At 36.4% G+C, this 16,269-nt stretch overlaps 1 protein-coding gene across 2 annotated transcripts in view; it reads left to right on the top strand.

Annotated features, from left to right (window-relative positions):
- The window catches only part of LOC105257931, an 81,250-nt gene that overhangs the window by 63,678 nt on the left and 1,303 nt on the right, over positions 1-16,269 (top strand). For both annotated transcript variants that reach the window (XR_889703.3, XM_011268875.3), the window contains 2 exons: positions 15,423-15,601; positions 15,785-15,916. Coding sequence is in view for 1 of the 2 variants with exons in the window: in XM_011268875.3 (XP_011267177.1) it covers positions 15,423-15,601; positions 15,785-15,916 (311 nt within the window). In the remaining variant the exon portion in view is untranslated. The remainder of the gene's footprint in view (positions 1-15,422; positions 15,602-15,784; positions 15,917-16,269) is intronic.

Genomic DNA, 16,269 nt, shown 5'->3' with positions numbered 1-16,269 from the left:
CATTAATCGATCGCAACACTTATACGCGCGATACTTTATACGGCACTCCCGAACTAATAAAAGTATAACAAATCTATCCGCGATACGGATGAAAACAGATGCGTGGCACTTCTGAAAGTAAACAAAATTACTAATGAAATTAAAACATGACCGACCGTCCATTAAACAAAGATACACGCGCAATATTTTGCTTGATATTCCTGAAAATAAAACTAATTAGTTAAATTAAAATTTGATGTGAATTTTGAATCATCATGGAGTTAATTATACAATCTGATAATTGATAATTTCAAAATGATCACGTTTCGAATCGTGCCATTATCGACTCTAGTCGAGCGAATAATACGCACAGTGCGTAGCGTAAACAAATGCTGTGTGTCTTTGATTTGTTATCATTTCGAAATTTGTTATTATTACTTTATGCCAAATATATTTTACGCTTTTTATTTACAAAATGAATAATTTCGTATCGAAATTGTTTTGTATTTTATATTGTATTTATTTTCCGTATTTATTTTCTCGAATTTATATTTTAATTATATCTGATAATCAATATATGCAAAATAATATATGCAAAATTGCGTTTCGAGGAGCGAGCTGTGCTATTATCTACCGGCCGAGTGTTATCGAGCGAATGATACACACATGTAGCGTAAACAAAGCTATGTGTCCTTGATTTGTTATCATGCCAAAATTTCTTATTACTTTATGCCAAGTATATTTAACATCATTTTCGAGCGAAATAATACGCACATGTGCGTAGGCAAACAAACGCTGTGTGTCCTCGATTTGTTATCATTTCGAAGTTTGTTATTATTGCTTTATACCAAATATATTTTACGCTTTTTTATTTACGAAATGAATAATTCCGTATCGAAATTATTTTGTATTTTATATCCTGTATCTCGCATTTCCGAGTATTGATCATACAAATCTGATAATCAATACATGCAAAATAATCGCGTTTCGAGGAGCGAATTGTCCTATTATCTACCAGCCGAGTGTTATCGAGTGAATAATACACACATGTAGCGTAAACAAAACTGTGTACCCTTGATTTGTTATCATGCCAAAGTTTCTTATTATTTTATGGCAAGTATATTTAACGCTATTTCGTGTAGAAAAAATATTATATTCTAGTCTGATTTGAATTTTCCCCACGCGTGAAATTTATTTATTAAAAATTATATCTTTCTTCCTCATAATATATCATAATTAATATAATATTACCAAATTAAACTATAATATATAATTAAAGGAATAAAATATAAAATTAAAATTAAATAATCTTTTATATAAATTAAATATAACTTATTTCTTTCTATATAAGCTATCCCATGTTAAATGTAACAATATAAATTATTAATATAAATTCCCACCTTACAATAACCCTAATCAAAAAAATTTCTCTAATTTAATGATAAAGGAAAAGAAAAATTTATAGCACATCAATTTACAACATATCATAATTTTCATAATTCATTAACTGATTAATTCTAGAATAATTTATGTAAAAAATTTTTTATTCCGCGACGTTATTACAGCATCTGATAAAAATAATCTACCTACATATGGTTACGAAATTACTCGGAAATTTGTCAAATTATTGTCTCGCAGATTTCACAGCGCAGCATCGCGCGATGATATATTTAACACCCGCTTAAAGAACATTAAATTGTCAACACTCAGCTCAAGATGCTAGATCAACGGATTACGAGTGCAGTTTATGATTATCGCCGTACACTCGTGGCGTTACAAAGGCGGTTAAAATCGCGCGATATGTTTATCGTCCAAGCACGTTTAACACAATCGTGATCCTCGTGATCTCTCCTTCTCTCCCCCGAGCAGGCTGTATCATTTCGCGACAGAATCGCAAAGATTAACGAGCGCGACGACGCCGAGGAAGGTGATCGTTCGTCGATCCCGATAGGCCGTTGGTCGCAGCAACCGGATGACGCACTCGTGATAGATCACGGTATTTAACAATGCGGATGGATATCGTAACGCGCGAACGATTGCGCAATGATCGATGACACAAACTGATAGCGCAATGTGTTCATCTACGAACGGACGCGCGCTTTTTACTCGCAGGTGACTGGGGAATATGTGTTACCGGTGCTTTGTGCTCGACCGATCGCGACGATTAAACTGTTATATATCTTCGCGTGAGAACACTGATCGCAATTCCACCCACTGTTGTTTACGATATCATTGCGATTGCATAATCGAATAAGGTCGATTTCTCTAATAATTCCTATAAGGAAATTAATTGCTCGATGAGATTTAAATTTGTGAATATTGTATTACAATTTTGAAAGTTATTAGTTTTATGAATATTTACACACATTTCTCTATCTGTATCTTCTAAAAAGTTATAAAAAAATTCGTTTAATTAATAAATTATAGGTTTCATAAAAACAAATTATAAAAACGGTGACTAATTTTTCTGCAAATATTTCAATAAATATTAATAATTAATAATTAATTTAACGAATAAATTTATCGACATTTCCTTTTTATAAGATTATATTAAAATAATTAATAATTAATAATTAATTTAACGACTAAATTTATCGCAATTTCCTTTTTATAAAATTATGTTAAAATAGACATAACCATAAAGTTGGTGGAATATTCTTGTCGATCGTAAACACTAACGATATATGATTCTGGGAAGAGTTAGTTGACTCGCAGATCCTTCCCGCAGGAGTGCATCTTTATGCAGCTCGTACAAGACAATGTGACCATTGTCGTTTGTCCTGGTACAAAGGCACAAAGTTACCGGAAACTCATTGTTCTCATCTCGTATTTCAAGCGATCAGTCCGTCCAGTCGGATTCCGACGTCTCGCTAATATTAACACCATGTTAAGCCTAATCAACCGAGAAGAAGATCCCACTATTTTCTAAGTATTGTCCAGGGTGCAAGCAAGTTTTGTTAGGAAAAAAGGTATCCTTGCAAAAAAGAGTATATTTTTTTTATAAAATTCTCTTGAAAGAATGGTCTTTTTTCTCTCATTCTCTTTCAAATCTTCCTCTCATGTCAGTCTCTTGAAAGTTTTCGTGAAATAAATGTAAATTTCGATCGAAATTATAATTTTGCGAATCTACGAAATTAATATCAATAGCAAATAGTTTCACTCGACGTAAAGGAAGAGCAACGCCTTACGTAGCGTCCCAAGATCATGAAAGACAAACATTGCCCTCGTCGAGCGAGCGAACGCGAAGGCGCGAGCTTCAATCCGACATAAATCTTCCGGGTTGTACCGATTAATTACTGCAGGAAACAGGATCCTGTAATTAGATCCCTCCCCTTGATGGGTTACACGCCATCTCGCACGGACAGATCTCAACCTGCCTCGTCTTTATTCGAGGTGCACCACGTCGAGAAATCTACGGGCGAAAGACGACCACATTATTTCCGTTATGGGACTTATGGCAGATTATCGATTGCCATATTTTTGATCAATTAATTTTGCTTTTGGCTTTTCGCTAACAAAAGACAATTCATTTTTATCCATGTAACTTTTGTTCGCAATCCCCGTGCGTCTCTCCTGTTTCTTAATTATGGGCTATCATAATTGAATCTCTTTTTGATTTATTTCGATACTTAGAGGCGGCTATTCGACGATAATTCCTGAATTTACGAATCGAATCCGCGAGCTTCGAAAGATACGAAAGAAGAATCTTTCACGATGCAACTTCGTGACTGTCTTTTTGAACTCTTAAATCTTTAATTAAAACGTCATTACGCAATTTACGAGAGAAAATATGATATAACGATAACTCGAATTGAACTCTGAATTAAGTCGAATCTCGAATTTCGCTCCATTTGAAGTTCACGAAATATTTTACGGCAAGCAAGGATTCTATCAAATTAAAAATTTAGATATATTTATATCAGTTTGAAACACGATTAAATTTTTTATATCAATAATATTATTCTCGCGTCGCATAAAGTTTTCTTTAATTTTATCACATCGAATAAGAATACAATGCGTGCATTATCGTAAGCGCTGGAATCTCGAGTAATCTTGGGCGCGATCGTTTAACTCGCCTCAGACGAAATTAATAAGTCACGCGATTAATAACCATTATCTGTCTGGAGTTGAGATCAATTACGCCGTACGTAATGTAGATGTATAGCTTTTAAAATGCGTTCGCTTAATAGAACCATTTGCAATTAGACGGACGTCAAACCCGCGTCACAAATGAAATATATCGGTGAAAAGGGAGGGAGGGGAATCCAATTATCTCGCGTTCGCAGAAACCGTATATTCCCGTCGGGTATCGCTATTCAGTCGCATAAATTCGCGCAAAAGTCCCGCCGCGCGCGGATAATAGAGAGATCGAGACTGTTTCCGGTGCAAACCGCCGCCGACGGCGCCCTATCTCTTAATTCGAAACGTGAAATACCCGCTGTGGGAAAATAATAGCCGCGGAGTATATCGCGAGTATAGTCCGTATAGTGGATTTACGATATTGTGAATTTATCGTTCCGCGCGATGATCAATCCTCGTTCGGATCGATCAGGATCTCGATCTCGCGCGGAGTTTCACCTGTAAACCGGCACCTGTAACCCGCGGGCGCGCACTCGTAAACTTTCCATCGAGTAATTCTCAAAGGTGGATCCGTGATATTAAGCTGACTTCATCCGCCTCTCTCCGCTGATATTAAGGTAGATTTATCGATGGTGCGGCAGCACCCGATTCCGGCTACTTTAAAACCCGTCTGTAACTACTAATCCGCCGAAAGTTAATCCGCGCAAGCCTACTTACTTCACTGAAGAGGAATTGATGGAATATCGAGTTAACAGATGGGACAAAATCTTCCCAAAAATAAGCAAACAGAGAGAGCTAAGAGCTTCATCAATATAGATAGAGAAATATAAGAATAATTAAGTTATATAATGATGGTAATAATTTAAATGTATAATATAAGCCTACCTACTTCACTGAAGAGGAATCGATGGAATATCGAGTTAACAGATGGGACAAAATCTTTTCAAAAATAGAAAACAGAAAGAGCTAAGAGTTTCATCAATATAGATAGAGAGATATAAAAATAATTAAGTTATATAATGATGGTAATAATTTAATTGTATAATATAAGCCTACCTACTTCACTGAAGAGGAATCGATGGAATATCGAATTAACAGATGAGACAAAATCTGTCCAAAAATAGAAAACAGGAAGAGCCTCATCAATATAAATAGAGAAATATAAGAATAATTAAGTTATATAATGATGGTAATAATTTAATTGTATAATGACAGCAGCTTTAAAAAATTGAATATTCTCCAACATCAGAAGAATAAGACATGATGGAAAAATTAATAAGATTATTCTATAACTATTAATCCGCCGAAAGTTAATCCGTGCAAGCCTACCTACTTCACTGAAGAGGAATCGATGGAATGTCGAATTAAGATGGGACAAAATCTATCCAAAAATAGAAAACAGAAAGAGCCTCATCAATATAAATAGAGAAATATAAGAATAATTAAGTTATATAATGATGGTAATAATTTAATTGTATAATGACAGCAGCTTTAAAAAATGGAATATTTCTCCAACATCGGAGGAATAAGACACGATGGAAAAATTATTAAGGTAATTCTTGTAACAGCGATGATATATTGGAAACTTAAATCAAGTTAGATGTCAAACAGGCGTAGATCATATTTGGATAAAACCGTGGCACGATTCTCGCTACGCGATGCACTTTGTACGGTGTCAACTGAAATTTACATCGGCGCTTATACTCCCGCCGCTTTGACTCACAGATGAGACACGCGGAAGAAATTCCGACACTCTGACATCGAAAGTAATTCCACCGTGATATCTCTGTATGACATTTGAAACATCCTAGTATCCCTAAGAGAACACGCTAAATCGCCCGTAAATCACGGCGAAGCTACCAATGTATAAATTATGCGACTACGTCAGGGAACGATGCTCAAACGACTTCCTTCTTCGAGTTTAATCTCTCATCTTGTTGACCCTAGTCGCTGGACGATCATCCTACGTGCAGCTCCGATTATTCCGTCCATTCACTAAGAGGACCATCGATCGGACATTTTTTTTCACCGGTTCCGTTTTCTCTCCCTCACCCTCGTTTCTCCGCTTTCAATCTTCGTGAGTCCTATCGGCGATCGACACAAGAACTGGTTCCGCCGCCGACACGTCGATTGACTTTTAAATTTTGATACTCCCCGCGTCGGCGTTATCGATTTCGGAGACAAGTTGGCGATCGAGCGGAATTGTAAAACGTAATTGCGACACTTTTGCAATTCCTCAAAGGTATCTCTCACGCGCTTTCGTTTTTCTCGATCATGTCGATTTTTTTCTTAGCTTGAGGAGCGCACGCTTTCGACGTAAACTCGAATCGTTCGACGAAAGACTCCTTGCAGACCAAGTATATCGTATCATTTAGCTCGATATTATTATTGTTATCGGAACAGAACGATCTGCGATATGCAAGATTAATAATACTATGATTACGTGCCAGCGATTATCTGTTTCTCTCATCTCTCGGCGAAAACAAATAAAGAGATAATTCGCATTTCCACGATTCTTCAATTGGCAATCACGCTCTACGATCGACTACGAAATTGCGAAGCTTTGATACGATCAGGGTCGGGATTTCCGAGGACGAATCACTCGATCTCTCGAGCGAGCGAGATCGGGATCGCCGTTAATTTCTACGCTTCTTATCGAATGGCTGGTCGGCTAGCGTTACACGTACGTAACGCATCGCATCCATCGCATCGCATCGCATCGCATCGCCGCTGCATCATGCATGTCTGGCCGTACATTCCACGGACACGAGCAAAAAGAATGAAATGCCCCCGCGCTTAATTTCCTCTGCACGCGCGGTTGCGACGCATCAACGGAAGGAAGTTTTCGCGAGAAATCTGCAGCGCGTTCGTGCAATGCGGATAAATTAATCTACATCAATGCTAATCAAGCAGACGATCAATGAGATTTTGTATTATCTACGCGATGTATCTACGCAATTGCAAGAGTCAAGTTTGACTCTAGCAAAGTAAAGCTTAAAATTATTTCTTAAAAAATATTTCTTATAATTATTTCAATATGCAATTTTAGGACAAATTTTAATCAACTCTCTAAAAGTGAATCAGTATATTATCACTGATTTACAGTGCTGTACTTATAACTGCTTCAGTGATAATACACTGATTCACTCTAAAACTACTGTCACTAAAATGAATCAGTGTATTATCGCTGAAAAACAGTCAAAAATAGTCATTGATTACAAGCAGTTATAAATACAGCATTGTAAATCAGTGATAATACACTGATTCACTTTTAGAGAGAACGACAATAATAGATCTAACAAGATTCGAAATGTTAAATTTAATTTTTTTATTATTTTATTTTGCAGTGTGCTAAATATTTATTATCCGTCTTATTCAGTTTTTATAGAAAAATACTTAAAAGTATACATATATTCTTAAAATAACTTGATGGGAGATTATACGCTTTCTCTCTCTCTCTCTCTCTCTTTCATATTTTTCTCTTTTTTTGCCTGTGTCAAGTTGTATAAAAGGTTTTTGAAGGCTATCGAGATATATATGTCTGCTTAACGTGTCGACAGGGAAATGCCACTGGCAATACATGGCCGATCGTATAACTTTTATCCTCGCAATTGCAAGAGTCAATTTGCTAGCAAAGTAAAGCTTCTTGAAATTATTTCAATGTGTAATTTTAGCATAAATTTTAATTATCTACAATAATATGTCCAACAAGATTCTAAGGATCAAATTTAATTTTTTATTGTTTTTTTATTTTGCACTGTACTAAATATTGTTTTATTTAGTTTTTATAGAAAAATACTTAAAAGTATACATATATTCTTAAAACTTGATGGGAAATTATACGCTTTCTCCATCTTTCATATTTTTCTCTTTTTTCGCCTATGTCAAGTTGTATAAGTTTTTTGAAGGATATCGAGATATATATGTGTCTGCTTAACGTGTCGACAGGACGTATGCCACTGGCAATACACAGTCGGTCGTATAACGTTAATTAATACACGCCGCGGAATTATAGAACCAGCGTCACTTGGAACGATCGTTATCCAGCGAGAGACACGACAGATATGTAGATATCGTTAATCAATATTCAAGGAAGTTGAGGTCGTTGTTTCATGTATATACGAACAAAAAAAAAGTTATCTAAACGGTTGACGATGTCAGTCGAGCTACGCAAATATTTGTTAAAAACAATCTATGCGTTAACTGTATTTTATTGATGCTTTAAAGACGCACTGCGAGTACTTCCGTATGTTTATCGTGTAAAAAAAAAAAATAGAGATTGAAATTAAAAATAAATTTTAATGACGGACTGCTTCTCCGGAATATAAAATAATATTTGATCCTGCAAAATACTTGGGACATCGATAAGATCGATAATACCTGCCAACGGGATATGGATGGCGCGGTTTGATGAAGTTTATCAAATGATTAGGAGTCGCGGAACTCGATAGAAACCTGTATTTAACGGCATGAGGGGGACAACCTGCTCACATTGACAGAGTCATTTAACTGCCACTGTAACCCCGTAGTTTCGCCGGCGGCGATTCGGATCTGGTTCGAAACAGGTTGAACGCGAACCGCGCTGACCCAGACGCACGTTGATTTACGACAGCTTTATCACGGAGCCAACCGAAATTGCCGGAGTTATATTATAGTTGCGCATCTAAAGTCGCGCCGAAAAAAAAAAAAAAAAAAAAAAAAAACGTTCGGGGCAGGAGAAATGCGCGATAAATTTCTGCAAAAAAAAAATATATGCTTTCGTAGAGCGCAATTACAATTAATTACGATCGCATCAAAAACTTTCTCCCTGTCGTTGAGTGAATTTACGACGAGCGTACAAAACAAACTTGATTTGCTTATCTAAAGTAGCCAAGCGGATAGGATATCGGTTTATCGAGCGAGACTGGACCTCGCTTATATAAATGCGCTCTCGATAGCGTGCAAACCCGATTTTCCATCCGCGCAATTAGGAATCGATGCGCGGTCTAGTTCCGATAGACGTCACAGCTAATTCCCGTGTAATCTCCTCGCCTAAGGGGACTCGACGTTACGGTAAGACGATAAAGATCTCGATCGTCGATGTAGCAACGCCCACCGATAATCACATGCAAATCAACCTTAACACTTACTCTGCGCGCGTGCCCGTGAAAATCCGACGCACGCGAACCGAAAACGTATTCAAACGCGTCGCATTTTTCTCGCGACAAAAAACATAGAAGCAGTGGAAAACGTTATATCGAAGAAGAAAAGGAAGAGAAGGAATTGAGTAATTTTTTTTATATTTTTTCATCACTAGTACGTTTGAAATATCGCAAGAGGTCTCTTAATAAGACAATGGATGAAGCATGGACGTGAATTCATGTAGCAAGTTTCTCTGAACATCGAGAGAGAAGGCGGAGATGAACAAAGTGCTGATAAGTAACGAATGAGCCTCAACGTAAGATGATATCGCTCAAAGACACCATGTATCAAAGATCGAGACTGCTTGACAGACACTGGATACATCGTATCTTTCGACTCTCATCTGCTTCATGAAAGCAGCAATCGTAGACCAGCGAGCGATTTGCGTTTATTTACACGTTTCATTCTGTTAGTAAATTATATTAAAGCAAGCACGACACCCCCGTTAATAAACTACTGCAGTTACTGAAATTCAATTTAAAATTTAAACTCGACTCTTATATCCTTTTAGAAACGTGACGAAATATATTTTGAAATATATATTACCATCATCAATTAATTAAAAAAGATAATGTAAATTTTAAAACTGTTTCTCTAAGGGCTTACATTTATTTGAACGAACCCACGTGCGATAATAGTACTTGACGGATTAATATTTTCAAGTCGCTCTTGAGTACGGAATATCTTGATCCACTCTCTCCTTTTCTCTCTGAGAACAGACCTCCCTGCTCCGAGAATATTGTATGTTAATTATACACAAGCCTGAGCACACAAAAGCCACATTGTAATCCCGCGCACCCGCGCCTTTCTGCCGCGATGCCGACCGTGTGGGTGCGATGACGAAGCGGCCCGTCCCTTAATTACTGTCGGACGCCAGGAATTAATTATCGTTGTCGGGAGGCCGAGTCGGTTTGACTAACCGAACGAGTCGATTAATCGAGGATTCGATACGTTTCGGAGGGACCGGAAGAGCTTCATCTGTCCGACGCATTTCGATACCGCTTTTGCAACAAACGTCAGCACGATCCATTAATTTAAATGCACCGCATCGTGCATTCAACTTAACTTATTAAACCGAAAGCGAAAACCCAGAAATCATCGTCGTAAAATGCTGCGTCTTTAAAAATATTATTCATAAATGTATCAAATTTCATGTATATTAATATTTTCGTCTTATATCGTTTTTAGTGAAGTGTACGAAGGCTTGCGTTGCAGCAAGAATTTTATTCGGCGACATTGTTTAGTCTGTACTCTTTAAGATACAATAAGCCCTCGCGACATTCGAGACACCTGATAACTTTGTATATGAGACGTCATGCGACATGTGGCATCTGTTCGATAGACGCCTTTATTATAGTGAAAACATTCCTCAGATGATTGTGCAAATAATATTAACGGGAATTATGAATATTGATAGGGTTATAAACATTTACAATGTGTAAAATAATATCTTTAATAGCAATCGTGAAAAATATCCGCTATGAAATGTCAAAGCATAAGCGATCCACGGTTTATTTTGCTCTCGTATTTTAAAGCAAAGTTTAGAAAGGTCTAAGAAACTTATACCCATAGATGCATCCTCCCAATGCATGTATTCAAGAGAGATTTAATGGAATTTAAAATTAAGAAATGAAAAATATTGTTCGCCAATTTTTATCAAGTAAATAAAAGTGATTTAGATTCTAAAGTGATCTAAAATGAAAAAAATAAAAGGTATACAATTTTTTTTAAATGCAAAGTATACAATATAAAGTATACAATTTTTTAAATTGCAAAAGTGACAATACAAAAAAATTATATACAAAAAAAAAACTTAAGAGATTTAATTCGGGATTATTTTCCTGAATTGATAAAATAAATTGCGAAAAATTCGACGTCATTGGTAGAGCAATTTCGATGTAACGTAGCGCAATATTGTCTCGGTAAACACGGGATATTCATCTGAGAAACGGATCACCCCGGACACGGTTCACCGATCTCGTTCCAGAAAGGCGTGCGCCTGGTTTCGTGCCGGGTTCCTGTGTTTCATTCACGAACGAGCGCCCGGAGCGAGATACGGCGAATGTTAATGAGGCGACCAGTCAGCTGCTCCGATCCCGCGAAAGGGATAATCCTCGCGGAAATTAAATTCCGGAATTTGCCGCGGTCTACTCGGGACGACTCACGGCGTGCCTTCGCCGAAGAAACTCTCTCGCAAATCACCCATCGCGGCATTATGAAAATCACATGCGCCTCTCGCAACGTTCTTTGCTTCCTACGCCTATTACAATTACGCACCGCGATCACGGTAACTATGTGTATCGAAAAATTACGATCCCGAGAGATGCAAATTGGGATATTTCACCGACGTGCTGCTTAAAATTGCGTTATTACTCGAGATTGATAATAAATATAACGTTGTATATCGTGTAATTTTCATCGAATTTCAATGTCGCGGTTGATCGTCTCAACTTATCGTCGTATCATTTATAGAGTTTAATGAATACGAGAAATGTGATAGAATATTACTTTATACTTATTATAAAATTTACACATATAAAATCGCCGTCAGGGACAATTCCAAACTGACTTTATACTGATTTTATGGGCGTGGAGTCGTAAGCTGCATCTTATAAATATACCTATACTGTTCCACGTCGCTTTCCGACAAAAATCTTGAAACATGAGACCGGCGGAACTTCGTGCCACGCTGCTACCTTTCTATGCATCCCTTGGAGGAGGTGCATTATTCTCGCTCGTATGATGATGCTGATGCACGCAAAGAAATTCACGAAACTCGTAACTAGACGTTCGATTCGAGGAAACATATGTATACACCTATAATTATTGTTCTTTTAATCTTCTCTAATCTTGACAATTTTTTGTTATAATAATATTGCAGTTATTAAAACATTTGTTCGTATGTTATGAAAAAAAATTAGAAAAATTTTAAAGAAAAATACACGTAATAAGATACAAATCGAATACGAGAATTAATCGACTGGGTAATCGCGAAACGAGTTTGCATAAATTAGACTAATCACTGATAAAATAACCTCGAATATTTTAAATAAAATTGAAATAGTAAATAGTAAAAGTGATATTAAGCACAATTCTGATACGTTCACCACAGGACGTCCTACATACAGCACTACATGAAATTTACGATCACGATCTCTCGACGTGGTTATTCGTTAGAGACGATCGCGAATCTCAATCCTCGTATACCAACCTGACAAAGCTTGTCGGAGAAAGAAGGAGACTGCTCTTCGCGAATGCAGCTCGTAGTACAAAGAAGAGAAGTATCAGCGAGAACCGTGCACTTTATCAAGGCAAAAAAGTCCTGTGCAATTCTTAGATGCAATTTGTCGCGAAGATTTAAATTCCCAATTTTACGCGATGCATTTAAAGAGTCCTTAATATAAAATTATCTACCGATATTTTAAATCCAATTTAATTAATTAATTTGATTTTTTCCGCTAAAGAGATTTTTTTCAGACAGGAAAACCTTAATATCGACCATCGCAACGAGTAGAATTATATATTGCGCGGTTTTCCGGTCGCTTTTAAAGCCATCGCGTAAAGTGGCTGTCGCAATCCTGCCCCTTGGGTAATTTTAATAACGTCGCGAGAAATGTGCGATTGTCGCAATCGTCGTACGTTGCCTTGTGTGGCGAAAGGGCATTAATCGAGCGACGCGCAACTTCGTGGTCACGACAATCCGCTAAATAAAATCTTAACGGCGATTGATCGCTTACACACCGGATTTCGACCGGACACAACGTACCGTACCGCGTGTCGTTCATTATCATTGATCTCGGTGATCGAGTACTCGACCTATTTAACACGAGTTGCTTTCGCGTTTCAGCCATGTTAAGAGAATGTACAGTTCATAAATTTCGCGTAATGAAGTGGATATTTGTTAAATGTCACGTGCGTAGGAAATTTGCAAAAGCTCGAAATACTCGCACTACGCAGATTGGAAATTCAAAAATTAATTATTTTCATATAGCATGTAATGTATTATCAATTTATAAATCATTTCTGCGATTTCTGCGATTTTTTTCATTATCGTGATGAAAGTTAATTCGCGAGAGTTGAATTTTTAATGCATTTCTCTTGCGTTTTCGCGTTCTGTCGTTACGAAATTTCGCTGTTGCAGTCAACGTGTCCGTAGATTTTTAAACACGCCGGTAATAATGCACACCGTGAATCTTTGCTTCGCGGGGGTAATCCGTGAGTCACGTACGACGAGCTTTCTATCACGCACAATGAACATCAGTCCGTTGCCAATTACGAGAACAGTATAATTACGAGCGCGAGATGCGGCCGCTTACGATGCGGTGCGTGTCACCGCCTTAGAATTTCTCTCACCAGTGATTTTCCAACTTTCAATTAACCGTGAAATATTATTATTTTTCATTTAATCGAAACTGCGTCATAGTATAACAAGCAGCAAGAAAATATAAGACATAAAAGTAAGTAATAAAACGCTATAATAAACAATCCCGTCATGAACGAGCAGTAGAAACGAAATCAAATCCATAATATACGATGTCTCGGAATACGCAAATATTATTTCAGATACAGCCAGACAAGATTCTCTCGAACGAAAATCTGAAATTAATTACTTTTTATCCGATCTGTTGATTTTATTGTAGACCATTTATATTTCAAGACTTGCAATGCATTGTATCGACTAATTGCGCGTTTATTTATATCGTGCATTAATTCCACGTCAATTATTGATACGACGACCGATCGGAATGCGCCAGATACAAGCAGAAATCGGGTACGAGTAGTGACTCAGAGCAATTAGAGCCGATTAAAGGCGGGCTAAATGCGGCCCAACAATGCGGATAGCTCCCGCGCTCCAACAGTATCCGTGTCAATCGGTAAACGTCTCTAGTATGTTGTGCAGACTCTCTCACAAAGTGTGAGTCAGGTTAATTGAACCCAATTAGAACCGGGTCGGATCGTCTAGTTTTTTAAGTATTGCCGTAATGTTATGCAGCCTCCGGTCTCGTTGCTCTCATTGCTCTCTAGCATGAGATCACGACGTCGATACTACGATAAGAATGCTCGACTGTTACGTCCAAAGGTTCACTTTTGCATTTGCGATCGGTACGAGAATAGCAATCCGGTTAATCGACACGATAATAATGAAAATTACTCAAGAAAACTTATTTACATAAAACGTTATTCATTTCTGAAAAAAAAAAATCGATCTTACACAGTAAAAAATTGTGAGTCCATATGTTAATATTTTCTTGTGACGTCACGTTTTGATTAGTACTTTAACGTAAAATTAACATACAACCTATATGTTATTATTTTTATAACATTTTCATGTGTTTACATTTATGTCAACTTTATAATTTAACCCTTTATATATGTCTCTTGAAAGTGGAATATTATTTTTAACATAAGTATTTTTAACATAATCATTTTAAACAATCAAATAATCTTGAACTTTGACATACAAAAATAATCAAATTTACTAAAATCAAATGTTTCTATTACAAATAATTTAAGTTAAAATAATTATTATTATATGTTAATATCCTCAACATTTCTTACGAGTTGTTGTAACTATTTTTTCATGCAATTTTTAATTAATTTGTATATTATTTTTACATTACACTTAAAGTCACAAAAATAAATGTAAAGTATCGCGTCAATTATTTAACATTTTTAGTTTGTCAATAAGTAACGACGAATGGGTTATTTTAACTTGAAATTTAGAGTGGACTTTCTGGGACATGTGAAAATGTTATAATTAACATTTTATTTTTTACTGTGCAAAGTCTTAAAAAATCTGCACAAGAAGGTAGTTCTACAATACCTTATACAGTTACAAATAATGAACGAATAAAAGGCTATCTGGCTTCTTGCATCGCGTACTATTATTTACAAAGTTGCGTATCGCAAGTAGTTCCAACTTTGCACGGCGATATTTACTTATCGTAGAAACTTCCGTGTATAAACGTTCCCGCAATGTGGCGTGCGAATAAATATTAGTGTATAAATAATGAAATAGCGAAATATAAAGAATCCCCGCGAGAGGAACAGAGAGAGCTTCAAGCGCTCTTCAGACCCTTTCGGAACATAAAGTATCGTTTACGACGTTGATTATGCGTATATCGCGCACGTTTATGAAAGCGTGCGTCCTATGGTAATGTTTATTTCTGATTTTATTGTAGACCTCGAACGTGGCCGGCGTCAGCGTAGTGGAGAAGCTATCGTTCTACAATCATACGGAATGCCAATGCGAGAAGAAGTCCCAGTACAACATGATAAACGAGAAACCCATGGATCAGAGAGTATATCGACACTCTTCGTCGCCTCCACAAAACATAAAAAAACCACCGTTGAAAGAGCCGTGAGTATATATTTTTTTAGCTAAATATTTTTAATAAGTAACTCTCTGATGGAAATTAAAAAATATTTAATTCTATTATTTTCGTATTTCTCTGACGTGTCACTTTGCCTGAAACGATTTAGAAAAGAAGAAAATTTTAATTATCATTTAATATCGTTGCTGTGCGATAAAAAAAATTTACAGATGCCGATGCCCATCAGAATTCACGCCGAAAATCACGCTGGAAGGCACTTGTCAGTGTAATTGCTTCGACAAGAATCAAAATTGTATAAGGATCAGACGCGGAAAGGGATTTTTCTCCTTTACAGACAGAATGTGAGTATGTCTAGACTGTCTTTGAAATTTTGCTACACACTTTGCAAAATATTACAATGCAAATTACACGAGTTTAAAAATATGATAAAACCGTACTGTAGCACTTGCATACTAATCACTGACATTTACAAGACAATATAGCGAATTTGTATACGTACTGTACGGTAAAGTTTCACCGTGTCTACATTTAAATTCAACTTGAATACACTCTGCCAAACATTTGCAAATATAATCAAAATAAGTTAAGTCTTGTTATTCCAATAAAAATTGATCAACTGTTTTTTTAACAAACTATATTTATAATATTGCAAAATTATTTTAATATTAAGATTATATAGAATAATTAGAAAAAA

The sequence above is a fragment of the Camponotus floridanus genome, unplaced genomic scaffold (genome assembly GCF_003227725.1).
Source record: "Camponotus floridanus strain SB8 unplaced genomic scaffold, Cflo_v7.5 scaffold33, whole genome shotgun sequence".
Lineage (NCBI taxonomy): Eukaryota > Metazoa > Arthropoda > Insecta > Hymenoptera > Formicidae > Camponotus > Camponotus floridanus.
This window is presented reverse-complemented; position numbering and strand designations above follow the sequence as displayed.